The following is a 20090-nucleotide window of genomic DNA, read 5'->3' as shown; positions in this document are numbered from 1 at the left end:
TCTTTCCAACATATGCCAAGCCACACGGGCATTTAATAAGATAGACGACATCGACCCAGAAGGGAGATCTCATTTAGCACCAACATACATTGCTACAAAAGATTTGAACTTTAAGAAAAACATATAAAAAAAACGAGTGCGAGGATTCTGTCACCACAGTGTTCTTCTGCATCCATAGGCATTTTTAAGATGAACAGGCAAGCAATGCAGAAAGCCGTGAGTTATCAGCCCTTTATGCAGCCAGTTGGACTGCATCTACTAGAGAATGTAGTCATGGCAACTCTGTGGGTACACAAGATTTTAGACTCCCATGTTAACCACACATGAGTTGGAACAGAAATAAATGGGACAACATATACATATCATATGAGCAATGAGATAGGAAAAACTACACAGAACTCCATAAAGAAGCATTCATTCTTTAGTAAAGAAGGTGCCATGTCAACTCTCTGAAATCAACCTTTTAAGAAATAATTAAACTAGACCAATGATGGGGAAAGTACGTGAGCCAGAAAAATTAAACTATATTAGAGGGATAGGATGATCTTCTGTTTTAAACACGACTGACAGGTTCAGGATAACTAGGAGAAGCCAGAACATGCTTCAGACCATCTTCAGTGCATCATCCAGGAACCCCATAAGTATAGTTTCAGTGAGGTGAGGAGACCAGCATCTAGATTAAAAATTACATTACATTAGAGACAAGTATAGATACTGGAAACAAGATGGGGCTGGGGATGGGCTACTTTTCTGTGATTTTAGATAGTAATGTTGGAGTTGTGAGCTGCCAGAAATTGTCTTGGATGGAAGATCTAGTTTTAGTTTCTGAAAATGCATCACTAACCCTTTATTACAGAAATGTCAACACTGCTCCCACAAAATATTTATTAATAAAAAAAGTGACAATTATAGCGAAAACCATGGGCAAGCCTTGTAGCAAAGCAGGTGCCTGTAAAGAGGCGTTCCAATATTCCTGTGGAGCTTAACAAGAATAAGTGGAAAAACCAAAAAGATTCTCATTAAATCAAAGGTGCACTAACAAAATAGAAGAGTGTGGCATTTGGCAGTCATGTCTGTTTACCATTTGCCACAAGAATATACCTTACCAAAGAGATTTTTCCTATGACTACATTAGTTTTAGTGTGATGTTAGGGGCAAAACAATTAGATGTTATTATGTATCTCTTGTTTGCTAATTCCTTTTAATTCATAGTTGTATTATCTGCAAAGAATCAAAGTCCTTATGAATAAAATACCTCGGGCTATAATACAAACACTGGATGAGGTACACCAACCCAAATCCGTCAATGCTTGAAAAATACAGAATACCAAGTCATCCTGGCGCAAATGAACTAATTATAAATTAAATCAGAAGTAATATAATTATGTTATATTACATGTTACTACTGTTTTTGTGTAAACAATAGTAGTTTCCAAACCATATTGTCAGGAATTATGTCAAATCTGCCAAATGTTTTCTGTATTTCTCTGGAATGATCTAATTCCCATGTTTCAGTACCTTTTTCCATTGGGAAGCCTAGAAAACTATTTATTTTGCCTGATTGCCGAGTCATAAGCTTCAGTTCTGGTATCTAAGATTGACATTAAGGGGGCGATTCCGATCCGGGTTGGAAGGGCACCAAAAGCGATCCGGCCGGAAAAAATATGAGCCGTACGTGTGTTTTTCGTCCGACTCGTATAGCTGTACGAGCGTGCAAGTACGATGTGAGCTACATGATATTCACCGACCGAGAAGTTCCCGGGTCCAAACCGCTCTGTACGTCTCGGCCGTGAGCTCACTGCGGCGTGCAATAGATGCGATTTACGACCGAGCCAGTACGATGCACGCGTCGGACAGCCTGTGCGAGTCGGAGTGTCCGGCTCTCAAAAAGTCTGGGATGTTGCCTTCGGGGGTCCACAACGGACCCCTGTCACCCGCGGCTCTACGACTCGGACACAGGGGGAGAACCATGGGTCTCCCCAACACAGGCATGTATGGTGCAGTTGGCACCGACGCGTACCCACTGTAGGGGCGTACTTGTCCGCGACGTACCCATTCAGTCAATGGGAGCCCATGTACGCGTTGTACGACCGGCTCCCATTGACTTCTATGGGAGTCCGACCGAACCGAGTCCGACAGCATACAGCTGCATCGTACTCGCTCGGTCGGACTGCAGGACTCCGGCTCAGTCAAGAAACACTCCGGATCCGGCTCGGTTGGAGAACTTTCCGACCCGGATCGGAATCGGACCCTTAGTATAAGAAATGAAACTGTTAATAAACACTATCCGTCTTAATTTCTATTCCTTATCCATTTAATATTTGCTTCATTGAAAATTAAACAAAACCATAACATTTTATCTGAGATCAGGCCGTGTTACTAGTGCTTTGAGTAACGCATCTTCAAAATTTCTCACTTCTTACAAACCGTACTTCTTAGCCAAGAAACAATTTGCTATTATTTTTATCGCCTATAGATAAGCAAATTGTATAGTACAATATTTCCATTACCGCCTTCAATAATCTTTTTGTTTGAAAAAGATACATAATTATCTTTTAGGCCAAAACAAATTAAACATTTATTGCATCATAACAGGTAATGCAGATACTGTTTTAGCAAAGCAAGCTCCGGTGCTGGTCCCATTTTCAATCCGCTCAGGCTCACAGCAACAAGTCAACTGCGTCTTCACATGGGAACCTTCATTTACTATTTAAGAGGCTTCTCCCTAACTGTCCAGGCCAAATATGTGTAAATATCATTGTAGACAAGCATGTTTCCACTGATAGGTCCTATAACTTCTCCACAGTGTCAGTCGCTATTCAGTGGCGTTGTGTGACCCTTTCACCAGCCCCAAATCTTGCTTCCTTATTTGTACAGAAGGCGTCCAAGCCGATTTTACCATCTCTGTGAATAGCATGCTTGAGTCTGACAAAGTGCCTTTTTCCTGAGTAAGATTCAGTGAGGCAACAAATTATAACGAAAAGGAGCCCTGTCCCCAGAACACCAAGCAGTGAATTTCTACAACATTTTTTCTGATGTTATCTTCAAAGTTATTCTTTTGCAATTCACAAGCATTGTCTGGCATACACATGACCTGCAACCTCTTAATACAGTTCCAACAAGTCAAGGAAGCAGTTCCCTCCAGTACGTACCACTTAATATCATGCTGATGTGCCTTCTCTCTTCTAAATTAGACTTCCCTGGAGTGGTTATAAATCCATTATTTAGCTCTAAATTAGAATATCAAGCTCTCAGATCATCATCATAATATGGAATACTATACAACTCATTTAAATCATTTAAAAAAGCAGCCCAGACCAATATCACTTCCCTCATATAGTTCTCCAGCCCCGAATACCTTTCCGAGGATTTGTTTAATTACTGGTATTCATCCTCGTTCCATCATTGGAAAAGCATTTGCTGTGTCTGGTCAAAATAGATCATCTTTCCCACCAATGCTAGAGATGTGCACTCAGCTGATTTCAAGAGGTGCTCTGCTTTCATAGTCAGCTGGACTTGTGTGGATACAAATGTCCTGCTGTTAAGTTTGCGGAATCTTTACAGCAGGCCCACGGTTGTGATATTTAAAAACAAATGAATCTTTTGGAGGCTGTGCTTTCTTTGATTGATATTTCTAAGTAGGGCTTGGGTAACCAAGCCACAATGGAATAAAAAATGTCAAAATATAATAATCCATAAACAGAAACTTACCTTCTTTCTGTTAAAGCTTTTTTATTTACTGATTTAGGATCTCTCTTTTCACAAAGTGTTAAAGAAACGATTGAAAGTCGTTCCAATGATTTTAAAGACGTGCCAGGCCCACTTATAAAGACATTACCTCCTGGTCCACATCCTGGTTTCAGTCATTACAAGCGTGAGGGGATTCCGCCTCCACAGACAGGTGTTCATTTGCCATATTCTGCTATCGGACACAAATGGGCTCCTTCCACAACACAACTCCCAATAGGCCTATATAAGGAACATCTACCCAGAAGAAATCCTACACTGGCCCCAAGGTCGGACCAGCTCAGCGACCATATGACAGCATAATGACTTGGAACTAAGAGGAATGGACTCAGAGTAATGTATTTAACAGTAAGTAATTTAAATATTACCTCCTCTTTAATCAAACTTAAAAAATATATATATATTACCTCCTCTTTTACTTTCTCATTCCAGTCACTATAGGAATGAGGTAATCAAACCTAATGCCTGAGATGGGTGTCTCATGTACAGAACAAAACACACAAACAGCAAACTGAGGCAGCAGCACCCTTGCAGAACATGTATTCCAAAAACAATGTCACACAAATCACAGCACAACAGAGAAACTTCAAGGCATAGTCATTAGACCCCTTCTTCTTACTTTGGAGGTCATAGTGCGTGACAAAATTGGAGGGAACCACTCATGTAGCAGCTCTTCTAATCTCCATCACAGAGACTCTTCACTACAAAGCAGACATGCCTCTCGTAGAATGACCCTTGACCTCAGAAGTACATGGGGGCAGATTTACAAGCCCCTTGCGCCACTTTGCGTCACTTTTGACATGGGAAAAGTGACGCAAAAGTGGCGCAAGCGGCTTGTAAATAAGCCCCATGGAATCTTATAAACTTGATATGTAGAAGAGATGACTCAAAGTGGGCATAGGAGGTTGACACACTTTCCTTGCCATACTAAAATTCAGCAAAAGACAGAATTCGAATGTGGGAAATACGCCAACCTCTCCAATGTGCAGCAGAGCCTTTTCAGGAGAAGGGTCTGGGATTGAACCCAGCCAGAACACTTTCCATTTCAAAAGAAAAGCGAGATGCCTTTCTGAAGATAAAACACATAATGACGCAGCCTCAGAAGCACCCTATCAGGGAACACCTTAAGGAAAGGAAGTTTGCAAGACAAATACCCTAACTCCACCTCGGGATTCCCTGAGACCAAACAACTATGACTCCAGCCTTCAAGACGTACAAATTGTCAAAGTCGTCATCAAACTTGTTAGACTTTCAAATAGAGGGAAGCAAGGATGTTGGAGCCATGACACCTGCACAGTCAGACTCACGAAAGTGCCTTCCCTCTTCATCTTTGACAAAACCTTCAGAAATGGAAGGAAAGGGAGAAAGGAATACAGCAGGCCCGCTGGCCAAGGGCAGGAGCATACATCAAATCCCAAAACCACTTCCAATGGAGACCAGGACAGAGCTGCCCTGCATTCCCCCAATCCACAAACAGTTAATCCCACCTCACACCCCGAGCTCTGAATATTGACGCACTGTATTGATGCTAGACTGCCATGGGCCATAGAGCACTCAAAGAAAATGGGTCGCTGACATTTGGTTAAGTAGTAAAAAGCAGCTATAATTGAGGAGCTATCTCGAACAATGTGACAGAGCATTTGGATATTTTGCTTCAGGCCACTGAAAATATTCAATACTGCAGCGGCAGCTTTTGCCACATAATTATGGAATTGCCACACTTTCCACATAATTCATTTTCTGCATAATTTGTAGATTTTCACGAACAAAAAATCGGCTTTTAACTCAAGCAGGTCAAAGGTTACTAAAATGCTACCACACGTGTTGCCATGCTGGTGTAGGCCCTTTGATGTGCAGTTGCTATTTGTATTTAGGTACTACATCGATATTAATTAGGTCAAATCTTTGTTAACGTGCACAAACTACAATTTAGTGAATGAATACTGCTTGAAAATATGCCACAGTGACAGCATGCAGCACAATTTGCCTTTTCTTGCCGTTTAATTTAGACGATTCTGCTGCATGCCGTGGCCCTCCCTTGACACACACACTTCCAGTGGCCCTGAATAACAGCGGCTGCACTCTTTTTTATAAACGACACATTCGAATCCACTGAAATAAGGTTGGCTAAATTAATAGATTCGTCTCATTTACTGAGATTTTTCTCTTAAGGGACACAGACAACGAACGCCCTGTTTGACATTTCGTCACAAATACCTCTGAGTCCGACTCGTTCCCATTCAGCGACTCCATGCTCGGGTCCCTCCAGTCCTCGGCCAGCGATGGGATGTAATTGTCCGTCAGAGCGTCCCAAACACTGGAAAAGAAAAGAGCCGGTTGTTAAGAGCTGGCAGCTGGGGTCGCCGTCTGATTTGAAGGACCCCTCTGTTCAGAGAGTGACATCATTCTCAGAGCACAACATGGAAGCAAACAGAGAAAAACATGGTTCATTCTTTTTACAACCTTAACTTCCCCAGATATGAATCGAGAGCCCAATAATGGCGCTCTGCATCTTTTCCGTGACCGCTGGGATAGACACGGAGGGCCTGATTCACAAAGGTAGCACTTACCTGTTTATGTAAGTTTGAGCTTTTACAGTATTTACAAAACTAAGTTTTTATAGTAAGTTTACAAAAAGGGAGATTCCGCAGTTGCGGGAAATCTCAGCACATCAAACGATAGTTCGGGCCTATCGTTTTCTGTGTGCAGTTCTCGCCCGCCTGTAGAGTCGCCACACTCATAAACTTAGTATTAAAATGCAGGTTTGTGAAAACTGAAAAAGAAAAAACTTACACTAATGTGTAAGTTTATCTTTGTGAATCAGGCCCGGAGTTTCTGGGGATTGCAGATTCAATGCATTTTGTAAGGGTTGAACTGGACCAGAAAATAGGACAGGGTACAACAATAGAAGTGACCCCCCCCTAGGGAATTCGATACCTAATAAAGTGGCCCATGTTTGCAAATTAGGCAGATTCGAACTTAGCCAGCCATGCATGCAATGCTTTGTATGGTATGGGAGACTGCATAGATCTGACGTTGCTGCAGACATTGTTTTTTTTAAATTTCATAAACAACTGTAAAAATAAATATTACAAATTGGTGGAGAGTCCAACAAGGAAAACATAATAACAGTGTTTAGCAAATTAGATTTATTTGTTGAACATCTCAATACAATATTAATTTTATTGCGTCTTTGTTTTATTTTTGCAAATGTGTTTACTCACCTAGTGCGTAGCATTACTTCCAAAATTCTGTGTTGCTAGTTTAAATGTTATTGATGTAGTACAGTCAAACAATTTCAAATTTCAATGGTCACTTTCCATTCATATCAAGTTCAATAACTGCTTTCTTTGATGTTGTATAGTTAACTTGTTTCGCAGCTTGAAGTGATCTTACGGTATATTTAAATATGAATATTTTTGTAAGTGAGTTATTTATATTTTAGTAGTAGACTGTTGGTTTTGTAGGGGAGTAGGGTAGGAAATTATTGAAGTATTTTTGTATTAATTGTTTATATTATTTAATTGATTATTTGATAATTATGTTTTTTAATGGTGCGCATGATTTGCTTTTTAATTATTTATTTATTTTTTGTTTAATGTTTTTAAAAATTATGTTTGCAAAATGTATTTTTAATTTATTGTACTTTAAAGTAATTTTTTAGGTCTCTGTATTTCGTACAATAAAGTGTTGGATTTAAGATTTAAAACATGTATTTGGTCTATACTGTTTGTTTTTTGAAGGTAGGGCAGTGCATTCTATTTAAGTTACTGTCCTTTTGTAATGTTTATAATGTGTATTCTATATATTATACTATATAAAATATAATTTTTACCTATGATAGGGTTTTAGTTTTTCTGATAGTAGGTATTTAGATGTTTTGAATAAATCGGTTAACCAATTGAATGGTATTTGTACTCCCTTCAATGTCCAGAATTTTGCCTATTGGTGGCTGAACTAGTAAAATATTAAATCTATCCCCTCACTAGTCCAACACTTCCTCTACTTTGCATCAACTGGAATGGGAATAGTAAATCTAACCATTATGGAGTCCAACAGTTTCCCTACTGTTGCTTAGACTGGAGTGGAAATAGTAAACCTAACCTCTCCAGCGCCCACCATTTTCACTACTGTTGTGTAGACTGAAGTGGGAATAGTAACTTTAATACCTGCGGAGTCCAACACTTTACCTACTGATGCTTAGACTGGAGTGGAAATAGTAAATCTAGCCCTTGTGGTGACCAACACTTTCCCTACTGTTACCTAGACTGGAGTAGGAATAGTAAATGGAACTCCTGTGGAGTCCAACACTTTCTTTAGTGTTGCTTCTAATGGAGTGGGAATAGTAAATTGAACCCTTACGGAGTCCAACACTTATCATATTGTTTATTAGGATTGAGTGGGATTTATAAATTAGGCCTTTGCATGGTTCAATATTCTTATACATTCTTTTTGGTATTGGTATTTTAACATTGTATGTTTTTATTTTTCTATTTTATTTGTTATCATTTTTAGAAACATGTTGCTTGTTTTTGAAATGTTATACATATATATATATATATATATATATATATATATATATATATATATATATATATATATATATATATATATATATATTAGTTTTGTTTCTTTTGTGCATTCAATTTAAAGTGTTAACTAGAACTCTTTTTTATACGTTTTTGTTTATATTTAAAATTAATTATATATTTGTGATTGGTTTCTATATTTTTAAGTATAAATTTACTTTATTATGATTTTAATTTACATGTTTTTAAATTGTTTATTTAAGGTATATATACTGAAATAATTAATTAAAACTATTTAATTTAAATTATATTACATTTAAGTATAACAATTTCTTAAATATGTTATTTTACATTGTATATTTATTAAATCAAACAACATTCTTAACTTGTTTTAGACAATATATCCCTTTCATGATATTCTTGACACAATATTTTGTCATTCCGAGTATAGGAAGACATTTTTAAAGTTATTATCTTTGATACAATATTTTATGTGCCTTGATTTTTTTGTGCTCAATTTTTCATCATACAACACCATGGAGTTAGAACAAGAGTCTCCGGCATTGCAGCTCAAAATGCCAGAGTGGCAATCATGATCTGTGTTTTTGAGCTGTGCTGTCTTCTGGTCAAATGCTATCATGTAGAGTTGCAAGTGTATTTATTGTGCTGCAGACAGCACAATTTCTTGAAAAATAGGCATATAGCTTCCTCATATGGCTATGTCCATGTGGAGAACGAGGTCATGATATCTCCCCTGGTGTCTGAAGCCAGAAACTCTAGGACTAGTGTAATGTAATGGATATGTCTGCTGACGGAACCTGTGATGTTTTGGTATCCCGAGCAATTGTAGTGTCTTAATCCATTGGATCTGTCTAACCTGCGGTATATCTCTAATATTCGTGACCTGAGATTGTGAGATCTATGTGACCTTTGAATGGCCCACTATATTGTGTTGGAGGGGTATAGAGCCTTCTTTGTACCAGCGACCAGTGCAACTAGTGGTAGAGCCATGGGAGGCCTGGCAATTTTTACGTCCTTGGCACTAAGATGTAGCATCAGGAATATCCCGCTTGACAATAGAAATATGCAGGCTATTTCCCTGGGTGGAAAAGACAGTACCCTTCATGTGATAAATTTTTATAATGCTAACCATAAAGAAGGAGGTTGCGGGATCGCTGAGCTAAATAATTATGTTAAGCAGAGCTGTGGTTCCCTTAAGAAGAACTTACTAATAGTAGGAGATTTCAACGTCCACCCGTGTGGCGACTCTAAATCAAATACCTTGGAGACACTTGGTTGCCCATTGACACCGGGACTCCACTTTGAACACGCCAAACAGGGCAATGTATTAAATGACATGCTTGATGAATATGACCTAACATCTGCACTGAGTTTTGCCCTTCCACACAGTAAACAAACGGAACCCACGTTTAAGGGCAGAGGCTCGGGGTCCTTTATAGACCATCTTTTATTATCCAGAACTTGCCTAACCATCCTCCAGGGCTTCTCCATAACTCCAAGCATTCACAGCGATCATAATCCTGTCTGTGTGACTTTAGGAGGGAGTATCATGCAGAAAAAGGGCAAAGTACAAGGTAGTAATAGTCTACAACCCATTAATGGAGGGCGACAGATCAAATGGAGCCAAGTAATCCCGTCTCTCTTTCATGATACTCTTAAAAATGCATGTGAGGGAGAAATTTTCTGTTGTTTAAATGAGGATTCTACAGCTACAGGGATTTTAAAATCTTTTGAGGGGATCACCTTGAAAGTGGGAGGCTTGCTACTTGCTAGAGGGAGAAGTAATAGGACTAGTGATCCCAAATGGTTTTGCTGTCTTTGCTCAAGAGCTGCAAGAGAAGAGAGAGAGGTCTGAAAACAATACCCAGGGATAGATCCCTGATCAGTAATCTCTGTAAAAATTATAAGAATGTTCTGGCTAAACGAAAGTCGGAAATGAAAGAAGCAATATGGAGGGAGCTTTTGGACCCTGTGACCTTATCCAGTAGATCAAGATTCTGGAGCACCATCAATCGATCACCTTTTTTAGCGGAAGGGGCTAGAGATGTGGGCTCCAACATCACAGAGGATGAATGGGTGTCCCACTTTGTTAGTATATTTCAAACGGGATCCACCATGTCAATTCTACCTGACAAGAGTGAAGATAAAGATGTTGTGGTGTTTTTAGTCCATGAAATAGAGGAGGGTATTAATAACCTTAGTAATAAAAAGGCCCCAGGCCCCAATGGCATTCTCCCGGACCTTTTTAAATCAAACCCCTCATTCTGGGCCCGGATCCTTACCGCAGTAGGTAATGCTGCTGCTAAGGAGGGGTGCCCAGCTTCATGGGGAGTATCAACCATCGTAACGGTTCACAAAAAGGGGGATCGTAACTGTACGATGAATTATAGGCCAATCTCTCTGATTGACTCCATAGTAAAGGTGATCGGGGGAGTCATTTTAAAGAGGCTGTGTACCTGGGCGGAGGAGAATAAGATAATCTCGGGTATCCAGTATGGGTTCCGCCCAGGTCACTCGACCTTGGCTCAGTGCCTAAACCTTTACCTGACCTTGGGAAAGTACACCATCGCTCGCCCTGGGAACATCTACATGGCCGTGATGGACCTGTCCTCCACCTTTGACTGTGTCAGTCGGGGAAAGTTGTGGCAGTCCATGGAGGCCATGGGAGTGGAGCGATCCTTGGTGGACTTCCTGAAAGATCTCCATAGAGATACCAAGGCCAATATTAGATATTCTATCGACCTGAAGGTATCCAGGAAGTTTGACATTGAAAAGGGGGTTCGGCAGGGGTGCATATTAGCCCCCTTCCTTTTTAATTTATATATTAATGATCTAGAGGGTTCATTGATAAACACTGGGGCCGATTATCCATACGTGGGACGTCGAGGACTGCCTGTCCTACTATATGCGGACGACGCAGTCCTCCTGGCCCGCACCCCAAAAGGGTTTCAAACCCTACTTGATGCGTTTCAAGGTTTCATGGCAAAACGTGACTTGTTAATAAACAACACCAAATCTTATGTGATGCAGGTAGGGCCGCGACCGAAAAGACAGTATTGTTTTACGGTGAACGGAAACAGGGTGCCAATCTGTACAACTTTTTCCTATTTAGGTGTTTTATTAGATCATCGGCTAACCTGGACTGCACTTTTAAATAAAAAAAGGGGCGAGGTCAGTAGGGCAAATATGGCGTTATTTAGCTTTGCTGCCAAAATAGGCAATTGACCGGTGGAAGCAATGCTAAAAATCTATAGGGCTAAAAGCTTATCTATAGCAAGCTACGGGAGTGACCTATGGGGATACTCTGACCTCGATGGTCTCCAGGTGACAGAAAATAATTTTCTAAAACAATTACTTAGCGTCCCAAAGGGGACGGCAAATCTGTCAGTACACGAAGAAACTGGTATGCCTTTTCTAAGCGACATCCTGGCCGTGCATCCCCTTATATTTTGGCTACAATGTTGGCTAAACAAGGACCTAGGTCTTACACACAACATTTTGAAAGAGGTTCTGAGTTTAGACCACATGATCAACATCCCTTGGATTAGGTATATAAAAACCTGTTTTAATGCGATGGGATGTTCGGATTTGTTTTTAAAACCTGAAGGGATTACTAGAATGGACGTTGCGCTCGTTAAGTGGTTCTTTGCCCAAACTAAATCTATGTCAAGAGAGCAGAAAGAGCTGTTGAAGCCTAGCGTGAGTTCACATCTGTTGCTCAAAACGTCCCCAGAGATGGAACCATACTTATTATGGCCATTACCCGCCTACGAGCAATTTTTATTAACTAGGTTTAGATTAAACCTTTTTCACATCCTAATAGCTGTACCAAGAGGCAGTCACAAAGGGAAAGTGCTAGCACCCTGTGGATGCAACTATAAGTCTCCTCAGGATCTGCTTTACTTCATTTTCTTTTGTACATACTATGAAATACCTAGGACTCTCTATTTAAAAAAAAAAAAATTCGTGCAAGTACGCCCCGCTCTCTTTTATCTGCAATTGTTAAAACCTGACTGTATCCCCCACGTGGCCGGCTTCTTGAAATGTGCAATGAACTACAGAAAATGTCTGGATTTTTTAATTATTATAGTGTTTTTATGGTCTTTTCTATCTTATTTTATAGCCTTTTATCGGCCTGTAAAATTCCCTTCCCTTTTATGACAACCTCGTTACTGAATTTCCACTACTGTCTTTTTAACTAGGATATTGTGCACACTGTGTTTTACTTTGTGATTAAGTTTGTGTTGTTTTCTGTATTGTGTAACTTTTATGGTTTCTAATCAAGCAAACCGAATAAAGTATTTTGAAAAAAAAAGAATAGCCCACTCATCCCCTTCCATTTTTCAGTCATATTATACAACTGAGAATTTACATGAAAGGGAAAATATTGGGAAAAAATATGAGATACAAAAGAACAAAGATGGAATATACCTTTTGAAAATTATAGGGTACCAAGTCAAATGTCACACCCATATTATATGATGTGGCTGTAAAGTCTGCTCCTTTTTATTCGTTATATATTATACTTTTATTTAGATGGAAACATATACAGTGTATATGCAGATATGCAGAGTGTTAAAGGCACGTTAACACCATTGTCAAGTGTGGGGAGGAGGCATGACTCACTCAGGGCAAAGTCTAGAGTGAGTCACGATGTCCCTCTCTTCTCTGGACAATGGCAATAAATAGCTTATTATACTCTGGGCATCTGCAGATATCGTTTATATTGTGGCATGTTTTCTTGTATATTTGTTTGAACAAATGGTATTTAATCGAACCCAGAATGGAAGGGGTTTAATGTGTGCAGTACAGCTGAACCACACTGACAGGCCTTATGACTCGCAGGAGAGTTGTTTCACTGTGCAAAGTAACTGTAACAGGAAATCTGTGAAGAAGTAAACTGTGTTTTTCTGATGCCAGTTTTGCTGTATTGTTGTAATAAACCCGGATTTGACATTTGGACTGTAGTAATAAATATGTTTACTGATACAGTTGCACAAAATAAAATGTTTTTCTGGGCCACATTCATTTTTATTGCTATGGCATTAACTCTTCTACTACAGTATTTTCAAAACATTACTGAGTTGTGACATTCCAAACAACTATTTGGAGGGTCAGGCTTATACCACATCATTCTGTTATTGAAATAGTTAATGACTGTTGTCAGATCAGTTCTGTAGGGCTTGCACATTTCAAAGAGAGTTACAGTCTATGTCTTCTTTATAATATGGCTGCTGCTGTCACTTACATTTAGATATTACTGCAAGCTCACTGGAATGCCAATTCAGACTTTGGAGTTCACAAGCTAGAGGGGTTGAACTCTACAAAGGTATTGCGTGTGAGGAATAGATATCTCATTCTCAATAGATAAGTCATTCAGTGCTAATGTTTTCTAAACTGTACAAGACATTTAGTAGCATATTGATATGCCATTAATTAGGTTTATGGCACAATCAAGAAAAAGGTACCCCTTCGTAATGCTTACAGGTCTGAGAGAAAATGGGAAGAGGCAATGAAACACAAGAAACACTCCAATATGACCTGTATTTCTTCTATATAGGCCTACTAAGGCTTCATGGGTAACCAATACTGAAATCATTAAATCATGAACATATACATACATTTTTTAATCTTTTATTAGATTATAAATACTTATTTATTTTCCTTTGCATATATAATTCTCTTTTACATTTAATGATACAAAATTACGTAGTAAAAAAAATATTATAAGACCACATATGCACCAAAGGTGCTGTCATTCAGTATTTCCACATAGTACGACATTGAGTGAAAATCATATTGAGATAAAACATATTAAGGAAACCATGTATCTGTTATTACTAAATAATGTACCCCCTATCATAAATCAAACCATTCTCACCTCATACACACCAACACTCTATCAAAGCTCATTTCTTACATAGACTTCCCAACTGGTCACATACACTGCTAGTTTCAACTGTGCCAAAATATCCTAAGAATTTCTGTTGTAGTGTTGTGAGTTGGGAAAAGTACCACTGCACCAACACATGTTTCGGTGGAATTTATAGTTCACCTCCACCTTCATCAGGACCACCCCTTTATATGATTTGAGGTGAGTGGGTGGTTATATGTAAGAAGAAAACAGGCAAAAACTTCCACTAAGAGGTAATCCCAAACAAATAATGTTTCTATAACGGAATTATTTTTATATTTTTAGATCCTCTAAGGTTTATCCCTAAAAGTTAAAACCACCACCAATGATCAAGTAATCAGTAAAGTGAAGAATGTTATAAAACAATAAGCCAACACCAAGTGATCTGTGGTTAAATATTCTTACTATCATGTGCTACCACATATTCCTGTTGAACTAGCAGCTGTTTCAAACACATTCCAGGCTTGGAAATCAATGCTTGCACGTCTTACCTTATATACCAATTTACGGCACCAAGTGGCCATAGTGTGTGAGAACATGAGAGGCACACTACCCTCCTGGGTGCTACCTATTGTCTTTCAAAATACTCACAGTTCAGCAGAAACAGCCTTATAGAGTATGACTGTATTCACCACACAGTCAGAAATTCAATATTAATGGTACTATACATTTACGTGTAATAAGAGGCTCTGGTCTCAAATATATTCAAACAGGTGAACTATGAGTATTTTGAAAGACAGCAGGTAGCAACTTGGGGATAAAACCAAGGAGGATAGTGTGCCTCCCACATTCTCATGCACTATAGCCACTTTGTGCAGTAAATTGGTATATAAGGTGCACGTGCAAGCAATAATTCCCACTGCTGGAATGTGTTTGAAACAGCTCCTAATAGAAAAGGGATATAAGGTAGCAGCCACGGCCGGTAGTAGGTGTAACTGCAGGGCGGTGACGTGGGGAGGGGGAGGGGCAGGGTGGGGGGTTGTAATGTATGGATTACGGACATAACAGGTAAATAAACATATAAAGATATAAAACGAATTTCATTGTGTGCACTGCATCACCAAATGCGATGCAGTGCGCACAACGAAATTCGTTTTATATATTTATATGTTTACTTACCTGTTAAAGTCCGTAATCCATACATTACAACCCCCCATCCTGCCCCTCCCCCTCCCTACGTCACCGCCCTGCCGTTACACCTACTACCGGCCGTGGCTGTAAGGTAGTACATGATAGTAAGAATGTTAAACCACAGATCACAGATGGTGTTGGCTTATTGCTTTTTTTTCACTTTACTGAATACTTGATCATTGGTGGCGGTTTTACTTTTTGGGAATAACCTTAGACGCTCTAAAAATCCAAAAATAATTTTGTCAAATAATTATTATTTGTTTCAGCTTAACTCTTAGTGGAAGTTGTTGTCTGTTTTCCTCTTACAGATACCCCCCACTCACCTCAAATCATATGAAGGGATGGTTCTGAAGACGGTAGAGGTGAACTGTAAATTCAACCGAAACGTGTGTTAACCAAGTGGTACTTTTCCTAACCCACAACACTACATATATATTGGCACAGTTGAAACTAACAATGTATGTGTCAATGTATAATATGAGAGTATGATAGAGTGTTGGTGTGAATGAGGTGTATGGTTTGGTGTGGTTTATGATAGGGGGTATATTCTTTTGTAATAACAGATTCATTGGTTCCATAATCTGTTTTATCTACATATGATTTTCACTCAATGTGTTACTATGTGGAAATATTGGATGACAGCACCTTTGGTGCATATGTGGTCTTATAATATGTTTTTTTATTATGTAGGTTTTTATATTTTAATATAAAAAGAAATTATCTATGCAAAGGAATATAACTACGTTTTTATGATCTGATAAAAGATAAACAACAGTATGTACATGTTCATAATTTAATGATTTCAGTACTGGTTAGCCCATGAAGCCTTCATAGGCCTATATAGAAGAAATACAGGTCATGCGAGCGTGTTTCTAGTGTTTTATTAATTCGGTTTATGGCAGTAACTGTCTGTGTCATCTGACTACATGTCCCTGTGCTCTGTCTGTAACTGAATTTAAGATGTTTGTGTATCAACCATGTGTATATTCAATGGGATAATAAGCAATTACCCAATTCAGTACCTTTAAGTTTAATACCTGGGAATCATTGTTGTCCATTGCAGGGCCCCCACAAGGGGAACGTGTAACCTGGCTACAGTCTCACAATTGTGTGTCACAGGACTGGTAGGAGATTGCAGTCCCAGCTACAAGGGAAGATAGGCAGTGCAGAAGTGAGTACATGAGACAGCCTGTCCAGGTATTCATCAAGGGTTGGAAGTAGGGAGGTGAAGTGGCTGCAGGGCCGGAGGCATAGGATTTTCATACTCTCAACAGTGACCTGAAATTGTTTTGCGGAGCACGATGGTAAGGACAGACGGGTCTCAAACAGTGTGTTTCCCAGGTCATGCTTCCATGCTACAGTTATTGTTCAAATGTTGCTCTCTGCTCAGTTGTTACATTAACCTGCAGAAGTGGCTCAGTTTCAGTTACTTCTAACAAAAAGTTTCTCTTCTGAGTGATGATTCAAAGTCAAACAATGCACTGGGCTTCACAATGAACTCCAGTGTGAGCGGGAATTGAAGGAGCAGCACAAGGGACATGCAACGAGAGGAGACACATCAAGCTCTGGTTATCAGTACCAGTATGCAACACCCCCCACAATTAGGGGCTACATACCCACCGGAGCACCAATATGGGTACCACACCGCACCTGTCACCCTACAACACACAGGCACCCTCCGTATACAATGTGCGGAAACGAGGGGACCCAGCCATGACATAAAACATGGATTTACCAGGAGGTGCTAGTAGGCACTCTCTACACGGAAGTTCAACTACTATAATCAGTGGCCACCAACCGTTAGTAGTATCACGGCCTGGTGACTGGGATGGTAGACACTTAAGCTAAAAGGAGAACCTCTTTGAGTGGAAAGAAACACCCCAATACAGCCCAGCTCTCTGTTGATGAGCAGTTTCAAAAAGACAAGGGAACCCCTGACACGAGCCATCGAGCCCGGCAGTGGATTGAAGATGTTCCACCCGGAAGTCTAAGACAAACCTCCCCTCCGTGCATACCCCTCGAGACGGGCTCCTCCGCCGAGACCTCTGCACATGTCTTCCTACGAACATCGGTTAGTGTACTTGAATTACAAGGAACCTAATCCCTAGGGCCCTGGGTGGACTTCGCCTGACCACCGAGACACGCAATTCACCAAGCCCCCCCCAATTGCGTTAACCAGACTCAACACCCACCGCCCCGCCGGCGCCCCACTGGTCAGCGGAACCGTTATCACGTTCTCTATAATCAGACTGACCCAGGAGCATTGCTTCCTTTTTCCCCCCCGGACGGCTGCTTACCTCGATTGCCCGTCCCTTTCCAGCCGCTAAAGCTTGCATATTCAGGCAATGTTTCAGTTTTCAGAATCTTTATTCGAATTTCAAAAATTCATAAAAGCAATCTCATATACAAAGTGTCATAAAAATCCCATTTAAAAATTTACAGATATTTTAAAAAAAATCAAAATTAGATGGCAGATTATTATAACAGCCAAGATGTAACAGGTATTCAAGGGTTTTCCATCGTTTGGCGGGTACGGGTAACAAATCTCAAAAAAGTGCTAGTGTGAAAGACCAGTTCATCAGTGTCCAGGGAGAGCAACATCAAGTGGGACTGCCCCAAGGAAAGGGGTCTTCGTTTCCTAAAATACGGAGCTAAAAACCATTTGATATATTTTAAGTAAAATTTACAGGAAAAGAAAAAGTGCAAATCATTTTGTGTCCTCACACCATCACAAGGACAAGGCTTGTAATGCGATTTTGAATAATAGCCCATGGGGAAACATAATAAAAATCGTACAGTTCCAGCCCTTAAGCGGAACAGGAGTGATCTTTCCCAGTTATTCATTGGCAAGTTGAGATAAAGTGGGAGTGGGTGCCTGCACAGATCATTACACATATATGCCACAACTGACGATTTATTAGGTTCCTTTTTTGTCCTTTCTGAATTGTAAAGTGCATAGAGTGCGTGTTTTAACTCGTTCTTATCTTTGGGCTCGATTCTGGAAGAATCTGAGAAAAGGTGGCCTTTATCCACCCTGCGTAAACTATTATGGACTCCTGAGAGCCAGGAGATGGCCATTCCCTTTTCACAATCGAGACAGTCACTTATAATTTCTTGTGTCAGAGTGGCTGATAAGTTCCTCCAGATCGTAAGCCAGAATAAAGCTGGTCTGGTCTCAATAAAATCAGGTATAAAGTGCAAATGTAATTCCTTATGGCACATATACTCGGAAGTTGAGATCGGGGACGCACAAAATTTTCCTACAGAAGCGATTTTCTTCTGATTGTATACCATGGGTTTTTACCAAGCCCCAGATCTCCGCCCCATATGTAGCCACTGGGGCACACTGTAATTTAAATTTTTTTTAAATGGCTTCAGTTGCACCTATTTTCTTTGGGCGGGGTAGACTAAGGATGGAATTGATGGCCTTTGAGAACTTGCTTGTGGCGTTGACCAAATGTCCACTACATGAGCCGTTCGCAGCAAAGACCATCCCTTAATATGGGAATGAACTAGTGGAGTTTAATCTCTCATTCCCTACCAAGGTGGAGTTAAGTTGTCTCTTCCTCGGCCCACATGACATGATAAAAGATTTTTTAAAATTCTCATGCAGATCTTGCTCATCCATATACTTTGTGAAGGTTTTAACAAGGATGCGTAGATCGTTTGGGGTGCGGCCCATAAGGACCGCATCATCTGCGTAAAGAAGTGCTGGTAGTAAATTCCCTTTAATTTTTGGAACGTCTGAGGTCGCCTTCTTTAAAGAGTAACTCAACCCATTAATATAGGTAATGAAAAGCAGGGGTGCTAAAACGCACCCCTGTCTAACTCCTCTTCCTACCCTAATGGCCCCAGAGATCTCCCCACCCATCCCGATCTTTACTTGCGCTTTGAGGTCAGTGTGTAAATATGCCAAGAAGTGTACAAGGGATTCATCTAGTCCATAATCCAAAAGGATGGATCAGAGTTTAGACCTGTTAACTAAATCGAATGCGGACGATAGGTCCATGAATGCTAAGTAGATTGGTGAGGATTGAGCGATGTTATATTTACCTATTACTAAATTTAAATTCAGGCATTGCTCGACCGTGCCAACCTTACTTCTAAAGCCCATCTGGCAAGGGTCTAGCAAGCCACTTTCCTCCGTCCATTCCAACACCCTATTATAAAGTACTTGCCCCAGAATCTTTAAGGTGTTGTCTAGGAGCGAGATGGGTCTCTAGTTAATTGGGTCCGATCTGTCACCTTTTTTATACATTGGCACAATAGTACTCATTGACCAGGTATCTGGCATGGTGCTAGGGGCAAGCTGTTAAAAACATTTAATAAAATTGGGGCCCAGAGTTCTGGTTTCCACTTGATGATGTCTATTGGAAGTTCATCAGGACCAGGCGCCTTGTTAACAAGGCTCTGTCTGATGGCCAATTCCACCTCATCCAGTCGAATCTGCAGGCAGCGCAGTTGTCCTGGCACATAGCATACTTCACCATCTGTAGGAGTTTCATATATTTTAGAAAAATGGTTTTCCCATAGGTCACTTGAAATAGTACAACTAACTGTTGTCAGTTGTTGGCCCATATTTCGCATATTTCTAACTGCAGGCCAAAAGAAGTCTCCATTTTTCCCTGCTGCTGAGTCAACTAGTGCCTCCCAATGCTCTGTCAGTAAGGCGGCCTTCCGTTCTCCAATTTTGGCTTTATGCGTCCTCCTTGCAGCCCTTACCTCTATTGGGCACCTAGGTTTAGAGG

At 40.1% G+C, this 20090-nt stretch overlaps 1 protein-coding gene across 2 annotated transcripts in view; it reads right to left on the bottom strand.

The window, feature by feature from the left end:
- FEZ1 (fasciculation and elongation protein zeta 1) overlaps positions 1–20090 on the bottom strand; it is a 464287-nt gene that overhangs the window by 272118 nt on the left and 172079 nt on the right. For both annotated transcript variants that reach the window (XM_086957154.1, XM_086957155.1), the window contains exon 3: positions 5965–6064. In XM_086957154.1, coding sequence (XP_086813280.1) covers positions 5965–6064 — 100 coding nt within the window. The remainder of the gene's footprint in view (positions 1–5964; positions 6065–20090) is intronic.

The sequence above is a fragment of the Lissotriton vulgaris genome, chromosome 2_1 (assembly GCF_964263255.1).
Source record: "Lissotriton vulgaris chromosome 2_1, aLisVul1.2, whole genome shotgun sequence".
Taxonomy (NCBI): Eukaryota; Metazoa; Chordata; class Amphibia; order Caudata; family Salamandridae; genus Lissotriton; species Lissotriton vulgaris.
The sequence above is the reverse complement of the archived record's forward strand: the minus strand, read 5'-3'. Positions and strand labels throughout refer to the sequence as shown.